The sequence below is a fragment of the Carassius gibelio genome, chromosome A10 (genome assembly GCF_023724105.1).
Source record: "Carassius gibelio isolate Cgi1373 ecotype wild population from Czech Republic chromosome A10, carGib1.2-hapl.c, whole genome shotgun sequence".
In the NCBI taxonomy this organism is placed as follows: Eukaryota; Metazoa; Chordata; class Actinopteri; order Cypriniformes; family Cyprinidae; genus Carassius; species Carassius gibelio.
In genome coordinates this window covers 3,535,170-3,561,910 of record NC_068380.1, presented here as the reverse complement: position 1 = coordinate 3,561,910, position 26,741 = coordinate 3,535,170, and the positions used below count along the sequence as shown (strand labels likewise).

At 35.9% G+C, this 26,741-nt stretch overlaps 2 protein-coding genes and 3 long non-coding RNA genes across 8 annotated transcripts in view; 3 read left to right on the top strand and 2 right to left on the bottom strand.

Moving 5' to 3' along the window:
- Positions 1 to 228: 228 nt before the first annotated feature.
- Positions 229 to 7,255, bottom strand: LOC128020853 (MARVEL domain-containing protein 2-like). 2 transcript variants are annotated; one of them, XM_052607609.1, is made up of 10 exons: positions 7,138 to 7,254; positions 6,704 to 6,826; positions 6,033 to 6,081; positions 5,834 to 5,950; positions 3,251 to 4,383; positions 3,088 to 3,123; positions 1,935 to 2,080; positions 1,659 to 1,830; positions 1,106 to 1,156; positions 229 to 864 (listed from the first exon to the last, which is right to left on the bottom strand). In XM_052607609.1, the coding sequence occupies exons 5-10, from the start codon at positions 4,334 to 4,336 to the stop codon at positions 745 to 747; spliced, it is 1,611 nt and encodes a 536-aa protein (XP_052463569.1). In that variant the 5' UTR covers positions 4,337 to 4,383; positions 5,834 to 5,950; positions 6,033 to 6,081; positions 6,704 to 6,826; positions 7,138 to 7,254; the 3' UTR covers positions 229 to 744. The 2 variants fall into 2 exon arrangements, with proteins under 2 accessions (XP_052463569.1, XP_052463570.1); XM_052607610.1 differs by lacking the exon at positions 5,834 to 5,950 and having other exon boundaries at positions 7,138 to 7,255.
- A 2,623-nt stretch (positions 7,256 to 9,878) lies between these two features.
- On the top strand, positions 9,879 to 12,168 carry LOC128020851 (uncharacterized). The gene is made up of 2 exons (XR_008185413.1): positions 9,879 to 10,237; positions 10,671 to 12,168. It is a non-coding gene; the product is annotated as an uncharacterized LOC128020851 (long non-coding RNA).
- LOC128020852 (uncharacterized) lies at positions 11,088 to 14,658 on the bottom strand. Its single transcript, XR_008185414.1, has 3 exons — positions 14,517 to 14,658; positions 12,715 to 12,804; positions 11,088 to 11,216 (listed from the first exon to the last, which is right to left on the bottom strand). It is a non-coding gene; the product is annotated as an uncharacterized LOC128020852 (long non-coding RNA).
- Positions 14,659 to 14,771: 113 nt separating this feature from the next.
- On the top strand, positions 14,772 to 17,125 carry LOC128020850 (uncharacterized). The gene is made up of 3 exons (XR_008185412.1): positions 14,772 to 14,920; positions 15,421 to 15,723; positions 16,291 to 17,125. It is a non-coding gene; the product is annotated as an uncharacterized LOC128020850 (long non-coding RNA).
- Positions 17,126 to 18,048: 923 nt separating this feature from the next.
- The window catches only part of LOC128020845 (zinc finger FYVE domain-containing protein 16), a 29,234-nt gene continuing 20,541 nt past the window's right edge, over positions 18,049 to 26,741 (top strand). For all 3 annotated transcript variants that reach the window (XM_052607602.1, XM_052607601.1, XM_052607600.1), the window contains exons 1-4: positions 18,049 to 18,222; positions 19,003 to 19,119; positions 21,800 to 23,751; positions 25,305 to 25,401. In XM_052607602.1, coding sequence (XP_052463562.1) covers positions 19,050 to 19,119; positions 21,800 to 23,751; positions 25,305 to 25,401 — 2,119 coding nt within the window. In that variant the 5' untranslated portion in view covers positions 18,049 to 18,222; positions 19,003 to 19,049. The remainder of the gene's footprint in view (positions 18,223 to 19,002; positions 19,120 to 21,799; positions 23,752 to 25,304; positions 25,402 to 26,741) is intronic.

Genomic DNA, 26,741 nt, shown 5'->3' with positions numbered 1-26,741 from the left:
ACAAGTTTTATAATTGCATTATTTATAATTTTTTATTCCAATTTAATTGCACTTTTAAACGGCTTCTGCAGTTTGTGCCAGAAATGGGGAGTTGATAGAAATGGACAACTAAATGTTTTCTATAAAATAGAAGTAGTGAAAGTGTCTAGGGAATAAGGCAATTCTTAAGCTTTTTATGTCTATGCTGCAAATCAGCCATAGAGGGGAAAGAAAGATAATCATGCTCCGTTGTGTCTGAAGTGTTTCCTGACCGGACTTTTTATTCAACGATTATTTCAGTTACAACAAATCTGCATGAAATGCTTCACCTTTCCACTCTTTACATTATTTGCATATAAATCACCTATTCAACACATCAAAATGCATGTACAACACTGAATATATAAGGACAAGGCTGTTGTTCAGATCAAATAGAACTTCAACACAGAAAAACAAATGAATGAACTGATTAAAAAAACAGCAGTTCTGTATTCATGCACAAACTGTGCACAGAGTATCTCTTTAAACATTCATGCACTTTTAGTCAGCATTGAGAAATACAAAATGAAAAAGAAAATATTTTCAGTCAAGAGCGTGCACATTAAGAGCATGCAAGTTATCGATCCCTCATTGGATTACTGTTAGTAACATAAATCCAGACTAGCATGGCTCTGCAGATACAGTGGTCACATGTTCAGTGTAATATGATGTCCCAGCTAAAAATGAAGGACCGTCATGGCATGACTGAATCTAGTGCTGCCTGTTTCAGCCGTAACCATCGTTCCAGCCCATGACTTTGTCGAACTCGTGAATCCTTTGTTTGATGTGCGCAAGTTTGTTCTTCAGGTACTCGCATCTTTCCTTCTTCTCCAGAAATGAAGGGTCCTAGGGACAAAACACCGTCATAGACATAAATAAGACCACGAAGAGTGAGAACTAAATCTCCTCTCAATGGCCACAAACATGGGTTATACTGCATTTTATAACCAAACAGAAAAAACTAGTTTTTAAAGGGATAGTTCATCCAAAAACGACTATTTCCTCATCTTTCCACTAATATTTAAAAAATGTCATAAGGATTTTTTTTTAAATGATTAAATAAAGGCAGTGTATGCCAATAACTCACCATCTTCTTCCTCTGATATTCCTGCCGGATTTTGTTGATGTGATCACGCTCCTATGATCAAAAATGAGAGATTTTTTTTTAGTAGACTAGAATTCTTCTTCTGAAATTCATGATTCACATTTCTGCATTTAGCAGACACTTTTATCCAAAGCAGCTTTAAAAGAGGAACAAAAGCATTGTGTAAAAGAGCCAACAATATTCATAATATGCAATGCCGGGTTTATTAGACAACTATATATCGGAATTTAATTTTTTTATTACATAACAAAAATAAAGGGTAAAATCCTTTGCTTAAAAAAACAAAGTACAAATAAAACGCATCAAGACCTGTGGCATTGCAGTATCTTATAAAACAGCAAATTCATAATTTATAAAGCTGAAGCCTAAAAACATTTGTTAAATGTTGTTCTAACATCCAACAGGGAAAAAAAAATAAAATAAAAAATCAGATTTTCAAATAAAAACACACACATAGACTTCTTCTTGATTTGTGCTTGATATTTGTTTTATAGATGAGCATTCACATGCACATGTAAAGTAATTTTCAACTGACTGTGTGGCTGGTTGGGTTTTGTGGTAATTTCTGCATCATCACATCCATTTCATCAAACTTCTTCAATATCGCTTGAACTTCTGCATGCAGCTCTTTATACTCAGAATACTGGTCATTAAACACGGCTTTATACTGATCCCGCTGCTCATCCGTTCCGATGGCTGGATATTTACTGCAGGGAAACACAAAACACAAGGAACAGCTTAATCACAGAGCAAAAGCATTTCAAGGTTATAAAACACTCTCTTGTGAGTTCTGTTTTAAGTGAATACTCACGCGATGTAGTCCGGCATGATCACAGGTTTTGGAGCGTGTCCAGCTGGAATATGGCCTTTCACAAATTTGGGCTTTGTGACGGCTGGGGTGGCAGTGTGCTGTACCAATGCTGAGACTGGCATCGGCTCCCTTGAACCATCAACAACCTATTACAGCAAAGAAGATGATGCAAAATTGCCAGGAATATCCTCCGACTTAATCACACACTGACCCTTTGCTAAGCCCCGCCCACCTTAGTTATGGTTATTAATAGAGTGCTGCACGGATAGTTAATTTTTACGGGCGGAAACCCATAAATTAGTTGCATTTTAGCACTTCTGGTTCCATCGTCTTGAAGTCAATGGCTTTTTGGTTGAACGTCTGGATTTAAGTCTGCGGTTAACAACATATTTTCACATTTTATAAAAAAAAAAAAAACATCAGTAATACCCCTTGCGATTTTTTTTACTAGTCTTGAGAAAGGCGGTTGCTAACAAGTGTCTAAAAGGTGGTCTTGATATTAAACAGCTACAAGCTAAACAGGTAAACTCATCTACTCACTAGTTTGATTTTACAGATATAATTACACTTTTGCAAGCTATTGAAACTCAAACTTTCAGAGAAAATGTTTTTAAATAAAGACTAAAAGTCATTTGATTGTGTTCGAATTTATTTTAAGCCCGTTTAGCTGTTTACTTCTGGCGATTGTATTTAGGCTTTAAAATTCTTGCTGTGTTCATTTGTGAGTCTCTGGGGTATATTTGTAGCAATTGCCAAAAATAATTAGTATATTAAGTAAAGATCATGTTCCATGAAGATATTTTGTAAATTTCCTACCATAAATATATCAAAACTTCATTTTTGATCGGTAATATGCTTTGCTAAGGAATTAATTTGGACAAGTTTAAAAGGCGATTTTCACAATACAATACAATTTTTTTTTTGCACCCTCAAATAGTTGTATCTCGGGCAAATATTGTCCTATCCTAACAAACCATACATCAATGGAAAACTTATTTATTCAGATTTAATTGCATTAAATTAATTATATTTTGTTATATTAGCAAAATCGGTTTCCAGTATGCTGTGAAAGACTACATGCAACACATCATAAAGCAGATGGCAATGCATCCTGGGTAAACATGAGAACAGACAGAAAATAGAAAATACTTGCCAAGTGATCAGCAACAGGAGAATCTTTTGGCTGCATCTATAACACAAAAGTGGAGGTGAATCAATTATTGTTTTATTAATATAACAAAAAACTATTATAGCATACTGATACTATAATAACACTGGTTTAGAATATAGTATGCAACAGAAATAGACAATCTCACCTCCTGTCCGTTTTGTTCTCGAAGTCGCCGAGCCACCTCGTGACGCCACAATTTCAGACACACAATGGCTCCGACCAAGTACACGATCATGATGAAGAACAGGAAAATGATAGCAGCGGTCTGCCCAGCATCAGTGCGACAGAAAGCACCATTGATGCCGTTATTGAAGGCCTGATAGGAGCAGAGTCCACCTCGAGTAGTGTCATTCACGTACACACAACCCGCTGCCAAAAACAGGACTGCAAGAGTCAGGTTTATGAAGAACTCCGTTAAAGGCCACCAACTTGAGTCTAGAAGGATAGTTCGATAGTACATGGTCATTCCCAGGACAAGAATGATTATGGTCACTATCCACGCCAATCCTGCCACCACTAGGATGAACGGCGTCTTGGGTCCGGTGTAGTTGGCATTACCGTAAGCGCCTCCTCCGTAAGAGCCGCTGTAACCTCCACTGTAAAACCCACCAGGCTGCGAGTATCCGAAAATGTTATACCACTCATTGTCTTTATGAATGTAAGCACAAACGCATGCAAAAATCGCTGCTCCAAGAAGCAGCTCGACGCAACCAAGAATACGTAAAAGTCCAGCCCAAGACTTCATGTAGGCGTAGCGCTGGTTGTATTCCTCAACTTTTTCGCTGTATGTCAAAGCTGTGTGCACAGTATGCCCATCAATGGACTCCAACAGCATTGCCTCGCGTTCTTTACGGGAGTTATAACTGCCTCCGGATCCGCCGTACTGGTCGCGGTAGGAACCGGGAACAGATGGTGATGGCGGCGGAGAACAAGGAACGCCGTCAGTGGTCGTGTTCTTGCTGCTCGAGCCCAACATTGACTTCAGCTTGCTGCTTCCGCTGCTGGACCTGAAGAAGTTCTTCCATGTGTCTGGGAAGAAACGGTGGACGGGTTTGATGTCGAGGGCAGAGTCCCCGTTGTCCTTGCTTCCGACGGGGGCATTCTCTGGGTCTATCGGTGGTAGGTCCGGAAGGGGAGGTGGTTCGGAGCATAAAGAGTCAGATGTCCTGTGATCGGTCAATTCGTGAAGACTCGGAAGCGAGTCTGTGCGTACATCGTTGTAGTGGGGCATGTTTGGACACGAAGAATGGAGTCTCCTCTAGAATATATAAATTATCCCTAGAGGAACATGAAGTGAAAAGGCTTCAGAGAAGATCTTGAAAACTGGGTTTAGTTCTTGTAGATTAGTGGTTTTCAACTGGTGGTTCGTGACCCAAAATTCCAGATTCCCATAATAACTTTTGTTGTTGATGTCAAAGGAAGTGCAAACACTGTTTAATATTAAATAAATTTTTGCTTACTTCTATACAAATGATGGTGCGGTTTTGGTTTAGTATTGGTCCTGAAGCAAAACCAGTTGAAAACTACTATTATAGACAATGACGAAGTGTCTACTCCAGGAATATGCAATTATCGCAAAAGGAACATGAAGAAAAATGGCTTAGTAAACTGGCTTTAGTTCTTGTAGAGTAGTGGTTCTCAACTGGTAGTTTGTGAAGCACAAATCGTTCATATGTCTGTTCTGAACAATACAAATGATTATAAATAAGCATAGATTGTAGATTGAGCAATGCACTTTACTTCTAAAGTTTGAGATTTGTTTTATTATTTGTCTTTTTTTTTTGTCAAACCTTCTCAACAGTTATTTTAGTCTGTTTTGAAAAGTTAAGAAAACAAATAAGTAGTTTTATCAACTTTTAAATAGGAGAAGTTTTTCTGATTCCCAAAACCTTTGTTGTTGACGTCAAAGGAAGTCAGTGCATCCTGTCAAGCATTGTTTGATATTAAATACATTTTTACGTACTTGTATATCAACTATTGCACAGTTTTGCACAGTTCATCAGTTAACATGCAATGTAGAATCTATGCCCTGAAGAAAACCAGTTGAGAACTGCTATTGTAGAGCAGATATTGTGTGCTAGAACACGTAGATATGATAGAAACTCTAGCAAAGTACGCAAAATTGTCTGCTAGTATATTGTTTTTCACTAAAATAAATCTTGATGATTTCATCCACTTATGGAGCTGGAAACACCTGCATACAAGTGAAAAGAGTGCAAGAATAAGCAAAAGAATGAAGAAATTAAGCAAAAAACCCTTTTCCAAAGCAGACAAGACGCTATCAACACAATCACCATTAAAGATACCAGGAAGATGTACAAGAAACCAACCACTTGGAAGCAACAGTGTCTTAAATGATGAATAAATGAACTTGCTAAATGGAATTATATATAGAGTATGTGTAAACAATATTTAAGTAATAAAGTAGATTCAGAAACTAGAAATAGAACTACTTTGTGGGACAATTTATTAAAAAAATATATTCTACCACTTAATACTACGATTAAACAAGTATTATAAAGATGTGTGATACATGTCTATATTGATCTATGTAGAATATAAGTTCCCGGACACAGGTGCTTCTGAGGTCAGGCGGTTCAACTTTAACCGTACCCCGACATCCACTAGCAAGAGTGTTAACTCTAAACCCACAGCACATACGACTGCAACCCATACATTTACAACGCAGACAGAATCAAGACAACCACAGAGACAGAAATAAACATGCCTGTTCAAGAACTAGACGCCTGATTGGGTAATCACAGACTACTAACGCTGTGTCAACAGCATCAAATAAAGAAAAACAACATTCTCCATGTTGCGTTCTTCCTTAAGCATGGTTTCCCTAATGAAACAACAAGAGAAAAGTATTACAAATGAGAAAGAACAAGGAATACTTTCACATGCAGGCACTGTGCAAGACTTACATTGAGTTCAGTCGGTAAAACCTCGAATGATACATATGAAACCAAAGGCCTGAAAGACAATAACAAAAATGTTAAAGTTATATATTAATAAAGGAATTCAACACATTCACGAAAAGCCAAAAATGTCTGTATCTATGAGTATCTACGTTTTAAAAAGTGCTAAAAGGTACCAAAGTTATACCATGCTTCTTGACCATGGTATGAGATATAAATACCATAGTACATGCTAATGTTTTTTTTTTTTTTTTGAGTGTTGCTGGCAGCAATTCAACAATGTAAGTAATTACCAGTAAAGAATAATATAAAACGTTCTCGTCATTTAAATCGATACATTCCATGCTAAACTGAAACAATGTTGCACCGCGTGAACGCGCGCTTAAGAAAAACACTGCGGAATCAACAGGTCAACGAAGTTTAAATGATTGACATTTATCCTAAATAGTGCGTAGATCTACATCCAAAACTAAGATATCTGCTTTATCTAAGGCTTGTTTAAAATATAAAACATAAGAACGCTTAGTAAACTGCAACTAAACGACATGACAATAACAGCACTGACAGACAGACAGACAGATGTCTTTCTAATAAAACAACAGCTATCACATCCTTGAAAATGCGGCTTGGTATTCATTCAAATTATATAATATACTTTAAGGATGATTTCGTCTTACCTTTTCCAGCTTTTTGTTTCTCCGCATTTAGTTTTTTTCTGAAAACACACCGGTTTGGAAAGTTGTACCACGTGACGCAGCCTATCCCTGCGTGTGACGTCAGCAGAGACTTGAAGACTTTACCTGAAGAGGGAGATAAAACAATAATAATAAAAAAGAGGGAGATAAACAGGTTGTCAAACGTTGTTAAATCTGTGGTCATAATTCACGAGAAACTTCTTTCATCTTCTGGTGACGAATGTGCGCAGACTCCCAGGTGACATCATTTCCATGATCTTTATCATGGACAGGTATATTTTTAAGAATAATACATTGGTGTACATAATAGAATAATATTAATACTTAAACACTGAAGTTATTCTTAAAGTAAAGTAATAATAATGCCAACTGGGAATAAGGACGATATTAAATAAGATATATTTTGAATAACTCACAGATGTGAATCACTTCAGGAAGAGTTTGTGGTTCCTCTCCACTATGAAGTTGTCATTTATAATCAAACCAGAGGGTGGATATGGGGAGTGTCATGTTGTGGGTGGTGTTCATCATGCCAGCTTCAATCTGCCATAAAGGTTTATATATAATATGGGAAAAATAAAAGGCTGTGGTTTCTGAGTAAACAAGAGTTTTCTCTTCATGTGCTGTCAGTGTTATTCATTTCCAAACATCTTTTGATAAAACTTGAAATTCAAAGAGACAATGAGTTTCAGTTGACTCACGGAAAGCAGTTTTTATTCAGAAAGTTGGGGAACTAATGTAGCATATAGCGGATGAATATGTTGTTTAAAACCAGGATGTAGTATTATTCAGGTGAAAACAAAACAATTTCCTGAGCTGAAATTGAAGAAGGTTAGTTTGAAAAGTATTAGTTACTTGTACTTCATATGATCAGTAATAATGTTACTACACCCTTCGTTTGCTAGGTCATTCTGTTAAGCACACACTTTTTTTTAAACACACTTTTATGGTCCGCCTCACCTTCTCATGGCAATAATTAACTATGAATAGAAACTCTTTCACTAACAGAATAATCTTAAGGTCTTAATCTAAAAAAATTGTAATATTATCCCAGCTATATATTTTTGGCTAATTGTATGGATATTATGAGCAAATGTTTTTTCTAGATAACATTAATAAAATGTTTGTATGAAGATTTAAATGTTTTTAATAATCTTCTCAAAATGTTAGCACAAAAACATTTATAAAAAGAGCATTTCTTTTTATAAAAAAAAAAAAAATATATATATATATATATATATATATATATATATATATATATATATATATACATATATTAATGTTACTTGTTTCAGGATGTATAGAGAACATTCAAAAGTAACACTCTTACAATGTTTGCAGAATGATGAAAATAAATGTTGGCTTAATATTCACATAACAAAGAAACACAATGGCTTTAAAACTATTTAAAAACTAGATATTTCAGAAACCATCCAGAGTTAATGTTTTCCTAAAGGGAACATTATTAGCTGGAATTCCCTTTTAATATTTTTTGAACCATTCACATAAACAATTTATGTTCTTACCATTTTTTCAGTTAAGTTATTATTACATGAAATAGCTTCAGTCATACAAATACAAACAAAAAAAGGATGTTTGGCATGGTACTTAGGGAAGCAGTTTTCTTTTTTATTAAAATGCACATTTCTTTTAGAAATTGATAGATTTATATACTCTGAATTCATGCAAACAGAAAATAAGTAGATCCCTATCATTTAACCTTCACTGAAGGCAAACTCATGCTCGCTCTCATCACATGGAAGAGCTAACTTTCTATTGGCCTTTCCATAAAATATTGCTGTTTTCATCTTCTGAAAAGAAGAAATAAACAGTGTTGGGGTAACACATGACAAGTAACTTGAGTTACATAATCAGATTACTTTTTTTCAAGTAACTAGTAAAGTAACACATTACTTTTTAATTTACAAGAAAGTATCTGAGTTACTTTTTCAAATAAATAACACCAGTTTCCCCATTTATTGATTGACAGCTCTTCTGTCCCCATGTTCAGGAGTTAGATGTCGCTGTAGTTCTTGAATAAAAGTGAACGTTAATCTCACTCGAAAAAAAAATAGTTCAAGTATTCCTTAAAATGAATAAAAATAGCAAAATGTAACTCAGAATGTAATGCAGTTATTAAATGTTAAATAAAACAAATATCCTTTATGTATTAAATCCCACTTTATTAAAAACGTCTTTATCCCTTACGAAAATTAACCATGGTTTTACTACAAATAAAACCAAAAAACCATGGTTACTGTAGTTAAACCATGGTAACCACAAACTAACCATGGTTTTGCTATATTAACCATAGTTTAACCACGGTATTTGTAGTAAATCTGTGGTTTTACAAATGGCAGTCAATACGCCAAAAAACCATGGGTTACTACAGTTTTACTATAAAAAAACCATGGTTATTTTTTTGTAAGGGTAGTGCTGACCTTAAATGATAAATTTCAACCATATTTATATAAGGAACAATTACTCTAGATAAACATTTGTGCTTCTTTTTTATTTGCTGAATTGTGTTGAACTTTTTCTTTTGTTTTATATATTGTGCAGATGTAAATTTACTTTCTCTTCAGTCTGAGACTTATTCATTTAGTTTTTAGTGTGAAAGGAATTTTATGTTTACCAAAAAATATTACTTTTTTATATAAAAAAAAACAAGCAAGCCCTGCCAAGATGAAAAAGTTATGCAAAAGTAACATAGCGCATTACTTTACATAAAAATTAACTTAGTTAAATAATCAGTTACTTCTTTATTGAGTAAAGCAATATTTTAACGAGTTTTGGACTGACATTCAAATGTCATGTGAATTAAAAACAGCACATCACTGTCTACCTTAAGGCCTTTTTTTATTCCCATAGTGAAATATATTACATTTTTTTAAGAATAATAAGCATATAAGTAGAAATTAACTCTGTACCATAAAGGGTTAAAAATTTGATGTTTTGAACGTTATGTCAACACTCAGAATGCTTTTATAACTTAAGTTAATTTTTAACTTAAGACCTTTTTCCTCAGGTTAGACGCCACATTGAATTTAACGAGGATAAAGGAGGCTGTGAAGGAATGTTTTATGGTTTTTTACAATGGAACGCACTGTATAAAGCCCCTAGATCCTTTATATCTTCATTTGAGCTAAAACTCACAACTTTCAAAACTGGTTGTATGCAGTTTCTTGTCTTCTGAACGGTTTTTACTTCTTCCTCTCTGAAAAGACACATTTGTGAAACAACAATACAGTCCATTGAACACACTGTACATCAGTCACTCACAGACTCATTTTTATTATTTGTGTCAAAAATAGACATACATATAGACTATATAGAGAGATAAATACATTGGCCACTCGACGGCACGTCAACGTCGCCGCCATATTGGAGCGGGCAACTCTCATAACTCTCACATCAGGACAGAAGAAAACGTACCTGACTCATCATCGACAAATTGGACACCTACAAACCGTCTCACGATAATAAAAACAGATCTCGGGGTGTTATCTTTCACAGGTAAGACTCAGCTGTTCTTTATCGATGTTTTTTTTGTCATTTTTAACATTATGTTGACAGCTTAATTAACCACCAGTGTCAGACTATTAATAAATAGCTAGCGATATCGCTAACGTAGTTAGCAGTGAAAGCTGAGACTTTATAAGAATAAATGAATTCTTATTACGTTTTAACTTATATTGCCATTTATATAATAAACTAAATGGTGTTATGAGCACAATATACAGAGTGAGCACGTTGACTGTCTAGATTAATGATGGAGCTCAAGCTTCTCTCTTTAATTTCACTTCCGTTACTTATTTACAAAGATTAAGTGGTAACACTTTAGAATACTAGTCCTTTAGTTAATGTTAGTTAATTCATTAACGAACATGAACAAACAATGAACAAACTGTGAACTTATTCTATGTATTCTTTTTTTCTTCCCTTTTAGCCATTTGCAAACAGGACAAGGACAGCCTTAAGGAAAGCTGTTCTCTGCATTTCCAAGAGACAAGACTATACCTCCCTAGACTAATGTTGTGTTTGCACTAAACCCAGAGCAGCCCTGAATGAATCGACAGAATGACCCGGCTCATATTCTAAAGCGATTAATCGTTTGAAAGCATTATTTATACCAGAAAACAAGACAGAAATACTAAGGAAGAAAATCTCTGCATTAATCACTTAAACGTTTGATTCTGATTCATTCAGACATTTCTAGTAATGTTGATACAAATGCTAATACTGCACTCATGTTTATAATAAAAGATGACATAATCATTCATAAAAAAAAAACTTAAACCCAGCAAAGAAATAATGGATGTTGCATTAAGTAATTTATTTTCTCATTACATACAGTCAAGTATATTACAGATCTCTTCATACTTGATATAAAATTAGATTCATTGGCGTATATTTTCAGATTTGAGAGGTTAAGGGCAGAGAGCATGATCACTATACAGCGGATTCCTCACTGCTTCCTCACATCACCAATAATCTGGGGAAGAAAAAATTATTACAGTCCGTATTCCAGTGCTAATATATGAACATCGTGAAACCAAGACATTTGCAGGAGATGCATAATGACCTAAGATATTAATTATTATTATCTACTCAATATATTCATTTTTAGATTTTTATTGGTTAATTCTTAAAACGGGGGAAAAAAATTCTGCCAAAGATGAAAACTATTGTTTTTCTTAGCCGCTGACAGATATTTGTTCTTGTTTTAAATATTAACTCATTTATATTTCAGTAAATGCTTCTCGATTTAAGGATGTTCAGATATTTGAGCTGGAAAACAAGAGCAAGAGCATCTTTCTCTGCGGTGAAGAAGAACACCATGACGCCACCATTCGACTCGGACACAAATTAAAATCTCTCGTGTTTGTGTCCGAGTCAAGCGTTGGTGGGTAAAAGAAAGGAGTAAAAAATAAACCCTGGACAATCTTCCTAAAACATACGTTTTCAGGATCCTCGATGATTATACGCTTTATCTTTATCACAGTATTATTTCATCAAGCCTTGTGTTCAACTCCATATTTATACTGAAAATAAAAGTAGCTATGATCTTATTCTAGTTAGCGGCTCTGAAATCGAGTGAAAGCTGATTGGTTGATTCACAAATGTCTTCACACACAAAAAGTGCTTCATATTCAAACACAGTTTAGATTAACACTCATATAACTGTATTGTCTGTGTGAGAGGAATCAAACAATCATATCCTGTGATCGTTTACTCTTCCTCAGCCTGAACAAGTGTGTTTTTTTCTGCTGAACACTAAAGAAGATGTTTTTTTGAGTGCGAACAGTTGACGGCACCCATTGACTTCTATAATAGAGGAAAAATACTATGGAAGTGAATGGGTACCATCAACCGTTTGGTGTTTAAAGCATCATCTTTTTAGCATTCAGCAGAAGACAGAAACTCGTACAAAAAATATATAATTTTTTACATTTTATTTAAAAAAATAAATATGTAAAATAAGCACAGTTAAACTTTTATTCCTAACTAGTAATTCCCAAAGCAACCAACTATGTGTCATTGTTGTTAACTAAGACTGAAACTACTAAAAACAGTTTTCTGTAATTGAAATAAAGCTAAAGTAAAATGATATAGATAAATCGTGTAAGCTACTACTAAATATTGTAACTTAATCTTCTGTAAAGTTGCTTTGCAATGATTTGTAAAGTAAAAAGCACTATAAATTAAATTTAAACAGTACTAAAATTAAAGTAGTAACTTTTTACAAAAAAGTTGAAATGCTAAAATTATTAAAACTGACATAAACATAAAGGCTAAAAAAATAAATAATAATAAAACTAATTTCTAAACCTCAAACTGCAACCATGAGGCTAAAAGCTATGCTATGTGTCACTCTGAGTAAGTGCTGTAACAGTTTATAAAGACCTTGATGTTGTTTGGACGCCAGAACCGTGTGTGTGTGTGTGTGTGTGTGTGTGTGTGTGTGTGTGTGTGTGTGTGTGTGTGTCCACCTGGATGTTCCCGTGTTTGGCTCCTGGCATGATCTGAATCCTCTCAAAGTCCCTCCCCAGGATGATGATGTCACAGCCAGAGTAGTACGCCTGTCCCACGAGCCCCGGACAAAACAACACACACAGTCTGACACTGATAATCACTTCTACATATGTAGAGTTCTACATATGTAATGTAATGTTTTGTTACATTTTTATTTATTTTTTAAAATCGAGGAATCAAAGTTTTAAATGTTTTCATTTACGGTTAATAATCTCTGCTGATGCTGTTACACTCACAGTCACGAACAGCTTGAATCATCTGGACTTTTTGAGTCAAATATTTTGGCAACATTTTTTAGCATTTTTATTTTATATTATTTCTTAACATATCAGACAATATCTGCCTTCATTTTGCATGCATCTTGTTTATTTTCGCTTATAAACTTTTTGTTGCTCTTTTTGTTGTGTTGTTTTTTTATCCTCATTTGTAAGTCGCTTTGGATAAAAGCGTTTGCTAAATGAATAAATGTAAACGTATCAAATTATGGCTTCGTTTCCTTACATGAATATCGAAATATTCAACTCAAATAAACACTTGCATGATGCAGTATTAGAATTAGAATTTAATGTTGGGTCCTGAAATACCCTGAACACTGCACAGAGGTTAAGATGACCATTGCTACAAAAATAAAATAAAAATTTAAACTCATCCTATTTTGTTTTAATTTTCCCGTACTAATACAGTTACTGATGCTTTGGACTGTGGGATTACTGACAGGCTATTAACAAATATCTGTCTCTAAACCTCTTTTCTCTTTATTAAAAGTTGATCTAGACAAGTACATGGTAGAAACCAAATCAGCTAGAAAGGCCTTGATCTCAAATGATTCGCGAAATGCGCTTCGGAGTCCCGATCTGAATCAAATGTTTTGGAAACTCCGAAGCCCCGATCAAATGATTCGCGAAACGCGCTTCAGAGTCCCGATCTGAATCAAATGTTGGGGAACTCTAAAGCCCCAGTCAAATGATTCCTGAAACGCGATTCGGAGTCCCGATCTGAATCAAATGTTTTGGAAACTCCGAAGCCCCGATCAAGTGATTCGCGAAATGCGCTTCGGAAGTTCGGAGTCCCGATCAAATGATTCGTGAAACGCGATTCGGAGTCCCGATCTGAATCAAATGTTTGGCGAACTCCGAAGCCCCAATCAAATGATTCGCGAAATGCGCTTCGGAGTCCTGATCAAATGATTCACGAAACGCGATTCGGAGTCCCGATCTGAATCAAATGTTTGGAACTCCGAAGCCCCGATCAAATGATTCGCGAAACGCGCTCGGAGTCCCGATCTGAATCAAATGTTTTGTGCCTTCCAGGTTTGCGGGGACAAGTTGGGGAGACGTTAAATCATGCGTCAAAACGGGATGTTTGTGGTGCAGAGCAGTAAATGTCAAGATGGTGACTTAAATTAAAAACAATAACTTATATTAAAAGCTTATCGGCAACTATAGACATTAATCAAATATAGTATGTTTTATTTGTATTGTTAGATGTATCAAATGTTATACATTATACATTTACGTAGCACATGGTAGCAGTTATGCTAACAGTCCATCAGGTTAGTGAAGCAGTGTTTTAACAATTTTTTTAACTCCCTTTTATTCTGCTCTCTTTCTGGCTTAAGTAACACAAAATTAACAAAGACATTTAAACTCATCCTATTTTGTTTAAAAAATTTGTCTCTAAACCTCTTTTCTCTTTATTAAAACTTGATTTAGTAGCCTAAATGATAGAGTCAAATGCTTTGCAAATCCGCTCGAAATACCTGATCTGAATCAAATGTTTTGCGCTCCGAATCCCAGAAGTTATTTTCCAGTGAAAGCGCTATAGCGTTCATTCGCTTGCCGAAAAATGGCGGAGACCAAAAGTATTCAGATGTGTATAGGTATAGTGTGCCTTTGTGTTATAAAAAAAGCGTTGAAATTTGTCTAGAGGAGGAGGCTACAATGACTGTGAGGAAAGGTAGTTTAGTGTGTGCTATAAGCACTTCACGGAGGATGAGGTCCGTGTCCAACCGGAGTACAGTCGATCTCGGCACCGTGGGCTCCAAATTTGCGTGGAAAAGTTGTGGAGACGTTAAATCACGCGTCAAAACGGGATGTTTGTGGTGCAGCGCAATAAATGTTGAGATGGTGCAGGAGCACGATTGCAACAGCCACCCAGTCCCAGGTGAGTAATGTGTTAACTAAAACAATATTAAAAGCTTATCGGCAACTATAGTCACTAATCAAATATAGTATAATGTATATAATGTGTTTTATTTGTATTGTTAGATGTAACGTTATACATTTAATGTAGCACATGGTAGCAGTTATGCTAACAGTCGAGCAGGTTAGTGAAGCGGTGTTTTTATACTTTTGCCATCTCCCTTTTATACTGCTCTCTTTCTGGCTTAAGTCACACAGAATTAAAAAAGACATTTAAAGTTATCAATAAAATCCACAACAATGTAGGAAATACGAGCAGCTGAACAAACATCTGTTGCACAAGCAGAATTCAAATTATTTTATAATAGTTTGTAGGTTATTTAACTTTGAATTGATGTTCTTAGTAACTGGTATATTATTGCATGTGATAGTAACTTTCCAAATTAATGAGTTGTTTTTATTAAAGTGTTATGTCTAACACAAAATAATACATGTATTGTTGTTCGCTTTATGTTAATTAAGTGCTCTTGCTGAGGCATGGGAAAAATAAAGGAACTGGAAAAAACACCTGCTAGTGACATCAGCATCATCTACACACCTGCTAGTGACGTCAGCATCATCTACACACCTGCTAGTGACGTCAGCATCATCTACACACCTGCTAGTGACGTCAGCATCATCTACACACCTGCTAGTGACGTCAGCATCATCTACACACCTGCTAGTGACATCAGCATCATCTACTCACCTGCTAGTGACACCATGCTTTTCTTCACCTGCTAGTAACTTGTCTGCTTTGTGATAAGCAAATTTAGCTATCTTCCAGTAAGTTTAAGCTTTTGTTACCTTCTCAGCCAGGGTTTTAACAAACATTATACATATAATCTTTCACATACTTCTCAGTGTGATTTTTTTTGCTGAATTTAATGCTTCGGTTTTAGGGGGAAAATTTAAGTCAGAAATGTTTTATAAAAATGTAACTCTTTACTTTTACTTATGATCTGCAATACTTTCCAGTTTGGGGTAGGTATGTTGCAACAATATAACATAAATAACAATAAAATATAATTAATTGAAGCATGACTTATTGGGGTAACTGTTTTTTCTTGTAATAGAACACTATACAACTACATTCACTATAGAACAGGAACATCATTTGTTGGTAAATTCTTCATGCCTAGCAAAAATATTTTCTTCCTAGAAAAAAATTAATGTATATGCCAAAGTAGAATTCAACAACTTTAGCCGTGATCTCTGTGATCAGCTCATCATCTCTCCATACCCTCTCCACATGGAAGTCACCTCTTGTACTTGTCACAAGATCACACCAGGTTAACTAAGCCAGTAACCATCAGCTGACCGTGGAATGCCAATTGTGTGTTTCTTTCTCAGTTTTGCATGGTCCCCAATAAACTCAACGTGGAATGCCTCTCCGATTTCTTTCACATCAGGGCACTTAACCTCTACCAGGCCACAGAGAGGTTCTTCATTTGGGTCCACAACTTTGTCATCTGCACCAAGGTGTGGAGCATCAGGGTGGATGATGAGACCAGATGGAAGAACGTTAACGTCAAAGGTCTCCTCATAGCGGTGAAGAACCTCTGGCTCAAGTTTTAATCCTCTACACATCGCTCTCTAGAGACCCCGACAGATGTTTACACACACTGTTTAATGCAAGATATAAATGCATTTAACCTGCAATTACAAATGCATAATGTTTTGATGTTTTAATCCCAAAATGTTGAATACTGATATTTGCAATGATAAAAGAAAGTGCTTTAAGAGGTGAAATTCAAAACACCAATATCTAGACAATCATAAATTGTAACATCACTTCCTTTAATGTTTTTACTATACAATTAATATGGAATTTGTTTAAATGATAAAATTGTAAAAAAAAAAAAAAGGATTACATGTTTATATTAAATGCTTAAAGAAAATAAATATGTTGTTAACTTTAATACATGGTCATATGAAAAATTTGCTGTACTTAAGTGGTAGATTTCTGCCATTTACTGGAAACCATTTAAAATTACAATTTTAAATAAAAGCACTATATGAACATTCTGGGTGATTATATTACACTAATATATACAATGAGACATCCCAATTTCTGTTTTGGTAAAGTCATTAAGTGTCATGTCATTTAGATGAATTAGAATTTAATGTTGGGTCCTGAAATACCCTGAACACTGCACAGAGGTTAAGATGACCATTGCTACATAAATAAAAATTTAAACATCCTATTTTGTTTTAATTTTCCCTTACTAAATAATACAGTTACTGATGCTATGGACTGTGTGATTACTAACAGGCTATCAACAAAAATTTGTCTATAAACCTCTTTTCTCTTTAATAAAATTTGATCTAGTAGCCTACATGATAGAATCAAATGCTTTGCAAATCCGCTCCGAAGCCCCAATCAAATGATTCGCGAAACGCGCTTCGGAGTCGCGTTCTGAATCAAATGTCTTGCGAACTCCGAAGCCCCGATCAAATGATTCGCGATACGCGATTCGGAGTCGCGATCTGAATCATATGTCTTGACTTGCGAACTCGCTCCGCCAGTCAAATGATTCGCGAAACGCGTTTCGGAGTCGCGATCTGAATCAAATGTCTTGCGAACTCGCTCCGAAGCCCAGATCAAATGATTCGTGAAACGCGATTCGGAGTCCCGAACTGAATCAAATCTTTTGAACTCCTCTTCTGTGGGTTTTATTGTTCTGGGTCTGAATTTGGACTCCTGGGGTCTCAAAAAAGAAACATTTTCAATCTCCAAGGTACATTCAAATTACATTACATGAATATGTTACAGTTATACTAAAGTAACAGATTTGTAAACCGAAAAAATCAACGAAATCAACAAGTCAGACAAATGTGAGCTTTCAATTAATAATTTTCCAAACCTAACTAAATAACTGGAGGCAAAAAATTTTTTAACTGCACGTAGATCACAAACCTCTGAAATCGGTTGATAAATGTGAACGTTATAGTGTTTTTATTCAGTAAAAACCGCAGCTCCCCCGTTTACCTTCATTTGTTTAAGACAGTCTTGCCCTCACTGACATGGCGGACGCGTTGACGTATCGCTGCAACGGCTCAAAGCGGCCAATGAGGCGTCTAGTTATTTATATGTCTATGGGTAAAGCAGTATAGTGCGCGTCCCCTTTAAACAGCGCCGGGTGGAAACGGTCGCTCGCGCACAAGACTGGAATTTACTGAGGAAAAACAAAACATCAGCTAGCTGCTAACAGTGAAATACACTAACATTTCATCTGGATACCGCCAAGAAACGACGGCGACTAAACAATGAAACTTATTAAGGTAGATATTGAAGCGGAATGATATCATCAAATTTAATATTACACTTACATGACTTTGTATTTATGTTTGCGTGTTGTAGCTTAGAAGCTAACGTTAGCAAATCGCTAATGAAAACTAAATAGCTAATATAACTGAAAATAAAAGTTACTGTTTATTTTTTATATTTACAGGTTGATGTAAGAAAGCTTTTAGTTTGAATGGAGTGCTTTATTAGTTTATGAACAGGTAAATGACTTGAATATATTGCTAATGAAATTATAGACCAAAGAGCAAAATTATGGTGTTATTATTAGTATAATGGAAAAATAAGATTAATAAACACTTAGTGTTTACTTAGATGAACAATTAACATCCCTTTCGAAACAAAAGTTGATATCATAGCTCAAAACAGAGAAATCATAGACAGGTACCATATGAGTGTATTAATTAATTATATATCTTCATAATATATTGTTGTTTACAATCTATGATTATGGACCTAGTGGAATCACACTTCCACTTTTCACTTCACAGTAAATCACCGCAAACTACACATCTGAACAAGTTACTGTGAATTCAGATGTTGAAAATATTCAAGCTTGCAATTATACAAATATTAAATAATAGCCATACTTATTTGCATTATTTAAGCATTGAGAATAGCTTGTCTATTTGTTTCTTATTGTCTATCACTGTCAGTAACTACTAAGTCAGATTTCCTGCTTATATGCCTAAGAAAGATAAGTTTTAGTCCTATATTTGGAAAAAATGTCATTTTTAACTTTGTCCCATCTGCCCCAGTTTCTGTGCAGGGGTAAGTGAGGTGTATCGTACCCCGTCCTATTAGGATGGACAGTTATTTTAAGGCTGCTGTGTGCGACCTGGACAAGCTTTTGGATGACTTTGAGCTCAACGCAGGTTTGAGACTTTTTGCTTTACTGCTATTATAGTTACAAATATTAAATTTGCCACTTCTTAATTTAGGGTGAGTTGATGTAAATTTGGCCGATTTTGCCATTCAAATAATTGATCATACATTCTAATATGTATCCTATAGTTTATGTCATAGGATTTATGATATCATGATATTATGTGACCCTGGACCACAAAACCAGGCACAAGAGTAAATGTTTTCAAATCTGAAAGCTGATTAAATAAACTTTCCATTTATGTAGGATTGGACGATATTTGGACGAGATACTACTATTAGAAAATCTGGAATCTGAGGGTGCAAAAAAATCTAAATATTGAGAAATCGCCTTTAAAGTTGTCCAAATGAATTCCTTAGCAATGCATATCACTAGTCAAAAATTAAGCTTTAATATATTTATAGTGAGAAATGTACAAAATTCCTTCATGGAACATTGTCTTTAGTTATAATTATTGAAAAAAAAATCAATAATTTTGACCCATATAATGCATACAAATATACCCCAGCAACTTAAGACTGCTTTTGTGCTCCAGGGTCACAAATTTAGTGTATGCACTATATACAACGTTTTTTTTTTTTAATAATATAATTTTTTTTTTAAATAACTTTTTTTTTTATCTGAATAAATATATATATATATATATATGTATATGTATTGCATCATTGATCCAGTCTTGAATCACACATGATGATTCAGAAATATGCTGATTTGCTGCAAAATTATTATTCGTTTTTATTGGTGCTCAAGTATTAATAATTGTTCTTATTATCAACCATGTTTAAAACTGTTTTTGCTAATTCATATTTCTTGGAAACGCTGAGACATTTTTTTATTCTTTGAATATACAGTATTGTTCAAAATAATAGCAGTACAATGTGACTAACCAGAATAATCAAGGTTTTTCATATATTTTTTTATTGTTACGTGGCAAACAAGTTACCAGTAGGTTCAGTAGATTCTCAGAAAACAAATGAGACCCAGCATTCATGATATGCACGCTCTTAAGGCTGTGCAATTGGGCAATTAGTTGAATTAGTTGAAAGGGGTGTGTTCCAAAAAAATAGCAGTGTGGCATTTAATCACTGAGGTCATCAATTTTGTGAAGAAACAGGTGTAAATCAGGTGACCCCTATTTAAGGATGAAGCCAACACTTGTTGAACATGCATTTGAAAGCTGAGGAAAATGGGTCGTTCAAGACATTGTTCAGAAGAACAGCGTACTTTGATTAAAAAGTTGATTAGAGAGGGGAAAACCTATAAAGAGGTGCAAAAAATGATAAGCTGTTCAGCTAAAATGATCTCCAATGCCTTAAAATGGAGAGCAAAACCAGAGAGACGTGGAAGAAAACGGAAGACAACCATCAAAATGGATAGAAGAATAACCAGAATGGCAAAGGCTCAGCCAATGATCACCTCCAGGATGATCAAAGACAGTCTGGAGTTACCTGTAAGTACTGTGACAGTTAGAAGACGTCTGTGTGAAGCTAATCTATTTTCAAGAATCCCCCGCAAAGTCCCTCTGTTAAAAAAAAGGCATGTGCAGAAGAGGTTACAATTTGCCAAAGAACACATCAACTGGCCTAAAGAGAAATGGAGGAACATTTTGTGGACTGATGAGAGTAAAATTGTTCTTTTTGGGTCCAAGGGCCACAGGCAGTTTGTGAGACGACCCCCAAACTCTGAATTCAAGCCACAGTACACAGTGAAGACAGTGAAGCATGGAGGTGCAAGCATCATGATATGGGCATGTTTCTCCTACTATGGTGTTGGGCCTATTTATCGCATACCAGGGATCATGGATCAGTTTGCATATGTTAAAATACTTGAAGAGGTCATGTTGCCCTATGCTGAAGAGGACATGCCCTTGAAATGGTTGTTTCAACAAGACAATGACCCAAAACACACTAGTAAACGGGCAAAGTCTTTGTTTCCAAACCAACAAAATTAATGTTATGGAGTGGCCAGCCCAATCTCCAGACCTTAATCCAATTGAGAACTTGTGGGGTGATATCAAAAATGCTGTTTCTGAAGCAAAACCAAGAAATGTGAATGAATTGTGGAATGTTGTTAAAGAATCATGGAGTGGAATAACAGCTGAGAGGTGCCACAAGTTGGCTGACTCCATGCCACACAGATGTCAAGCAGTTTTAAAAAACTGTGGTCATACAACTAAATATTAGTTTAGTGATTCACAGGATTGCTAAATCCCAGAAAAAAAAAATGTTTGTACAAAATAGTTTTGAGTTTGTACAGTCAAAGGTAGACACTGCTATTTTTTTGAACACACCCCTTTCAACTAATTGCCCAATTGCACAGCCTTAAGAGCGTGCATATCATGAATGCTGGGTCTTGTTTGTTTTCTGACAATCTACTGAACCTACTGGTAACTTGTTTGCCACGTAGCAATAAAAAATATACTAAAAACCTTGATTATTCTGGTTAGTCACATTGTACTGCTATTATTTTGAACAATACTGTATATATAACACATATATGACATACATATATGTGCAACATTATATATCATATATATATATATGTATATATATACAGTATGTTGTCTGATTTTATACTTTGTCAGTTTTATGATATTCTATTTATTTTGCATGTCTTATGGTTGATGTCAATATTATACATGAATATGATGTTTCACTTTTTATTTTCAGAGGAGCTTGAGAACAAGCCTACCACTTTTACAAGCCCTCCTTCTCTGGACTCCACAATCGTTCCTGGTCACCATTTGGACCTTCAGAGCTGCACACCAGAGCAACACACAGTCACACAAACTCTCCCAGATGTCAATACCCTGCACTATGGACTTACATCACAAAGCATTACCTTAAACCAGATAGATTCTTATTCAAATGAACGGCCGCTCACAGGTGTGGACCTCCTGTCCTCCGTCGATAGCATAGGCATCAAAAGTTCAGCTCCCCCTTGTCCGGACCGCTCACTGAAGCCGGTGTGTGATCTGGTGAATGATACGGGTTCTGCAAACCTCCAGCAGGCTGACAGTCAGGAGGACTTTAAAGAGCTGAAACAAACTAATGAGGAGCTGCTAGTGGACTTCGAGAGCGCTGTGGTATCTAGACCAGAAGATGCTTCTAACCCCGGTCTATTACCAAAACTGGACTCTGAGGTTAACTATAACTCATTCAGCCTGCTGGATGTCATATTACCAGCCATTGGTGACCCTTGTGGTTCAAGTAGCATCACTCCTTTGGAGTGCAATCAGATTGAAAGTTATTGTCCTGAAGAATCAAACTCCAGTGATCAGAACAATTCTCAATGCAAAGTCTCAGTGAACGAGGACGATGTTAGTAATTCAGATCCTCATGCTACAGATGAAGCTATTTCAGCAACCAAAGAAGAGCATGCTGTATCACTGCAGCCGGACTCAACAGATACCCAACTATCTGAAGATCTCAGTATTAAAACAACAGAGGATCCACCTGGAAGTCCCTCCTTGGAGAAGGAAACTTCTCTGTCTTGCTTGCCGATGGCCGTATCTATGTGTGGATCCCTTGTGGCATCTTTAGACCCACAGGCAGCAGTGATTGAAACCAAAGATGAGGCTGATCTGGAAAAAAATTCAGCGATTCAAGAGGCTGAAGAGTTAATTCTTCCGTTAGAAGAACCCTCAACACCATTCTCCTCCAATAGACCTGATTCCTCACCTGAAGATGAACCTGAGCTTGTCCAAATCATGTCGAACACCGAGAGAGCGACTGCTGTCTCGGGCCATTACCCTGAAAGAAACTTTAAACGCAGCTTATCACCATCAGATAAAGCGGTTTGCGAAATCAACCCATCTCCAACCTATTCAGAAAGCCCTAATTATTCCTACGAGTTCAGTATCGCCAACGAATACCTTCCTGAAAGTGACGAGACCGTTATGATGGTTACAGACGAGGAGCTGGACGCCTTTCTGATGGGTCAGGATGTGAAAATGAACTCCGACGCAGGCGCAGAAAAATTCACAGATGACGGCTTTTCAGAATTTAATGGAAATGTGGAAGGCTTTTTAGACGAGGAGCTGCAGAGCTGTAAAGTCGGGACGTTTGCTTCTCCTGAAAGTGATGGTTCACTTCAATATCTGGAGGAGAGCGAAGGTTCGAATGTTTCTTCCTCATCTCAGGACAGCAGCCCGATGAGGACAGACTCCACACAAACTATTACTCAAGAAAATGCAACCAGCCCTGTTGAGATTCAGTCAGTTAGTGCCCCCAACCAAGAGTCAAATTATGGCGGAGCGAGACCAAAGCAGTTATCCAACCAAACCGCACGGCCTCCATCAGAAAGACAAAGGACTGGTCATGCCGAACCCAATGTAGCAAGCCTTTCTGAAGAGCATGGCTCGCAAATTTCTCCCAAACAAGAGGAAAATAACTGTGAACCCCCTTCTTATCAGCAATATGATGCCAGTTATGGCCATGATGAGCTTTCAGAGCCTCCACCGTATCCAGGAGAGAGTCCTGATCCACCAGGACACGAGGCCGAGGATCTGGGGTCAAAGCAGCCTCCTTGGGTCCCGGACTCTGAAGCTCCTAACTGCATGAACTGTGAGCAAAAGTTTACCTTTACCAAGAGGAGACACCATTGCAGAGCATGTGGGAAGGTAAGTTTGATGCCTCTCAGTGTCAGTACCCACAATTATTTGGAAAATATTAAAGCAAAAATAGTTTGGCGTCGGTACGATTCATTTTTAAAGAAATTGATACTTTAATTCTGCAAGGATGCATTCATTCAGTTCAGATTAATTTGTATAGCACTTTTCACAATGCACATTGTTTCATAGAAAATGCATGTGTCTACAGTACAAAGCTGCAGTGAATGTGTACAAGTGATGTCTATTTCAAGAAAACAATTAGTTTAGCTGCTGTTCATAAAGTTTCAAGCAAAAACTTTTAACACATCAAACTGGGAACAAGTGTGAGATTGAGATTAACTATGTGAATGTTTGGCTGAAGAGATGTGTCTTTAATCTAGATTTAAAGAGAGCGAGTGTGTTAGGAGCCAGATGTGAAAATTATCTCTCTTCTTTAATGGACTTGGATATTTTAGGTAATACTAAAAGTCCAGAGTTTTGTGACCTTAAAGAGCGTGAAAATTAAATTGACCATAAAGTTACAAAAGTTTTGTTTCAAATACATGCTGTTTTTCTTCTATTCGTCGAAGAAACTTGAAAAATAAAAAAATAAAATGCACGTGTTTTCAACAATGATAATAAATATTAAACATGGATGTATGTAAACATCTGGTAAGAGGCCTCTTAAAAAAACAAAACAAAAAAAAGATTATTATTACTATACTGGCTATTTATATCTGTCTCAAATTCATCTAATTAGTGCATGCATATTTTGCCACAGAAGAATAAATATATTATACATTATATTATAGATCTCAGTGACCCCAGACTTGTATCTGATTTGATTTTTAATTAAATTGTTAAGGCGATTTACTTAGTAGTTTAACCTCTGATCAATATTTCATGTCCATTTATTATTTATGAGTAAAGGATCCTCAAAAAAGCAAGATATGAACAATCAGGTGGTAATTATTTCAATATAAACCCATTTAGATTTGGATCCTGATCACCCTGTGATGCTGTATTTTGCATAAATGAACTTAATTAGAGTCTTTCAAGTATTTGCTTCAGTTCTGAAAGCGACTTTGGAATAACTTTGTATTAGATGAGTGTGCCCTGACGTTTGGAGGTGAAAGGCAAATAACCGCAGTGTGAATCAATGAATTAACATGCAGTCAGCTGCGTTGATTTCGAGCAAAGGTCTGTAACACAATCCTGCCATTGTGTTCTCATTTATTTATAACCACAGGAAATCCTTAAACCTGTAGTCCACTGCCTTAGACAGAAAATGTTCTCATTTTATCTATGAGTGCGACGTCTTTTGTTTTCATTATGTCAGATTGAGGTTTATTCTGCTCGGGAGGTGATAAATATAGATGCAGATTTGCCGGGTCAGCAGAATGTATTTTTAGTGCTGATATGGTTTCCCGCTTGAATTGCTGCACTGAGTTGCTGTTTCCAAGACATATTGGGCCAGTAAATTAAATGGGCTAAAGGACACCAGAGAGTTTTCTCCAGGTTTATGTCTGATGAAGTACTGTGTTTATCCAGTGTTTAAGTGAATAATGTTGTCTGCTTTGCAGGTGTACTGTGCTAGCTGCTGCAACCGCAAATGCAGACTGAAATATCTGGACAAAGATGCAAGGGTTTGTGTCGTCTGCCATGTAACCATACAGAGAGGTGAGTGCTTAACCACTTTAATATACTCCCCAGCTGGCTTGATAAAAACTCATTCAATATATTCAAGTGGATGTAATCTACTACACGCTAAAGGGATAGCTCACCTAAAAATTCAAATTAGCTGAAAATGTCCGCACTCTCAGGCCATCCAAGAAGAATATGAGTTTGTTTCTTCATCAGATTTGGAGAAATGTATCATCGCTTCACTTGCTCACCAATGGATGCTCTGCAGTGAATGGGTGCCGTCGGATTAAGAGTCCAAACAGCTGATAAAAACATCACAGTAATCCACAGCACTCCAGTCCATCAGTTAACATTTTTAGAAGCCAAAAGCTGTGTGTTTTCAAGAAACAAGTCCGTTTTAAATTGTCCAGCTAATATATGACTTATCTCTACATAATTTTGCTTCCTCCAGTTAAAAGGTTATCTTATCTGAATCAGCAGAGAAATATTCTGATTAAAAAAAAGTGTCTAAAACAAATATATTGGTGGATTTTGATGTGAGAGGACAACAGGAGATGGACTTTTACACTCCAGGCAGCTTTATTATGGATTATGGATTCGTATTTTAGTGGTTTAACGTTAAAAACCTCTTTGAGATGGATTTGTTTCTTACAAACATGCAGCTTTTGGTTTCACAAGACATAAATTGATGGAGTGGAGTGGATTGCTTGTGGATTATTGTGATGTTTTTATCAGCTGTTTGGACTCTGACTGAGGGTGAGCACATTATCAGCAAATTTACATTTTTGGGTGAACTATTCCTTTAAATGCCCAATCTGTGGCAGCAGTTCATGTCAGTGTAGAAATGGCTCATATGAACCATGGTTTATTTTTATATTTGATGAACTACTCAAAAACACAAATTTCATCAGTATCGTGATATCAATTCATTAAAAGAGATGTGTTTGATGCACTTAGTATGTCGTATTTATGTCTGTTAAATAATTAGTTCTTAAGGCCCATTCACTCCTAAAATAACTACACTGAACAAAATTATAAATGCAACACTTTTGTTTTTGCCCCATTTTTCATGAGCTGAACTCAAAGATATAAGACTTTTTCTATTTACACAAAAGGCCTATTTCTCTCAAATATTGTTCACAAATCTGTCTAAATCTGTGTTCGTGAGCACTTCTCCTTTGCCGAGATCACCCATCCACCTCACAGGTGTGGCATATCGAGAGGTTGATTAGACATCATGATTATTGCACAGGTGTGTCTTAGGCTGGCCTCAATAAAAGGTCACTCTTAAAGGGGGGGTGAAATGCTATTTCATGCATACTGAGTTTTTTACACTGTTAAAGAGTTGGATTCCCATGCTAAACATGGACAAAGTT

Bases quoted from the DNA above. Each gene is read 5' to 3' on its own strand.
- LOC128020853 (XM_052607610.1), bottom strand. From the start codon at position 4,336: ATGCCCCACTACAACGATGTACGCACAGACTCGCTTCCGAGTCTTCAC. The intron at 3,124-3,250 runs GTGAGATTGTCT...TTTGTGTTATAG, and splicing joins GAGAACAAAACGGACAGGAG to ATGCAGCCAAAAGATTCTCC. The intron at 1,157-1,658 runs GTCAGTTGAAAA...TTTTGATCATAG, and splicing joins AAAACCCAACCAGCCACACA to GAGCGTGATCACATCAACAA.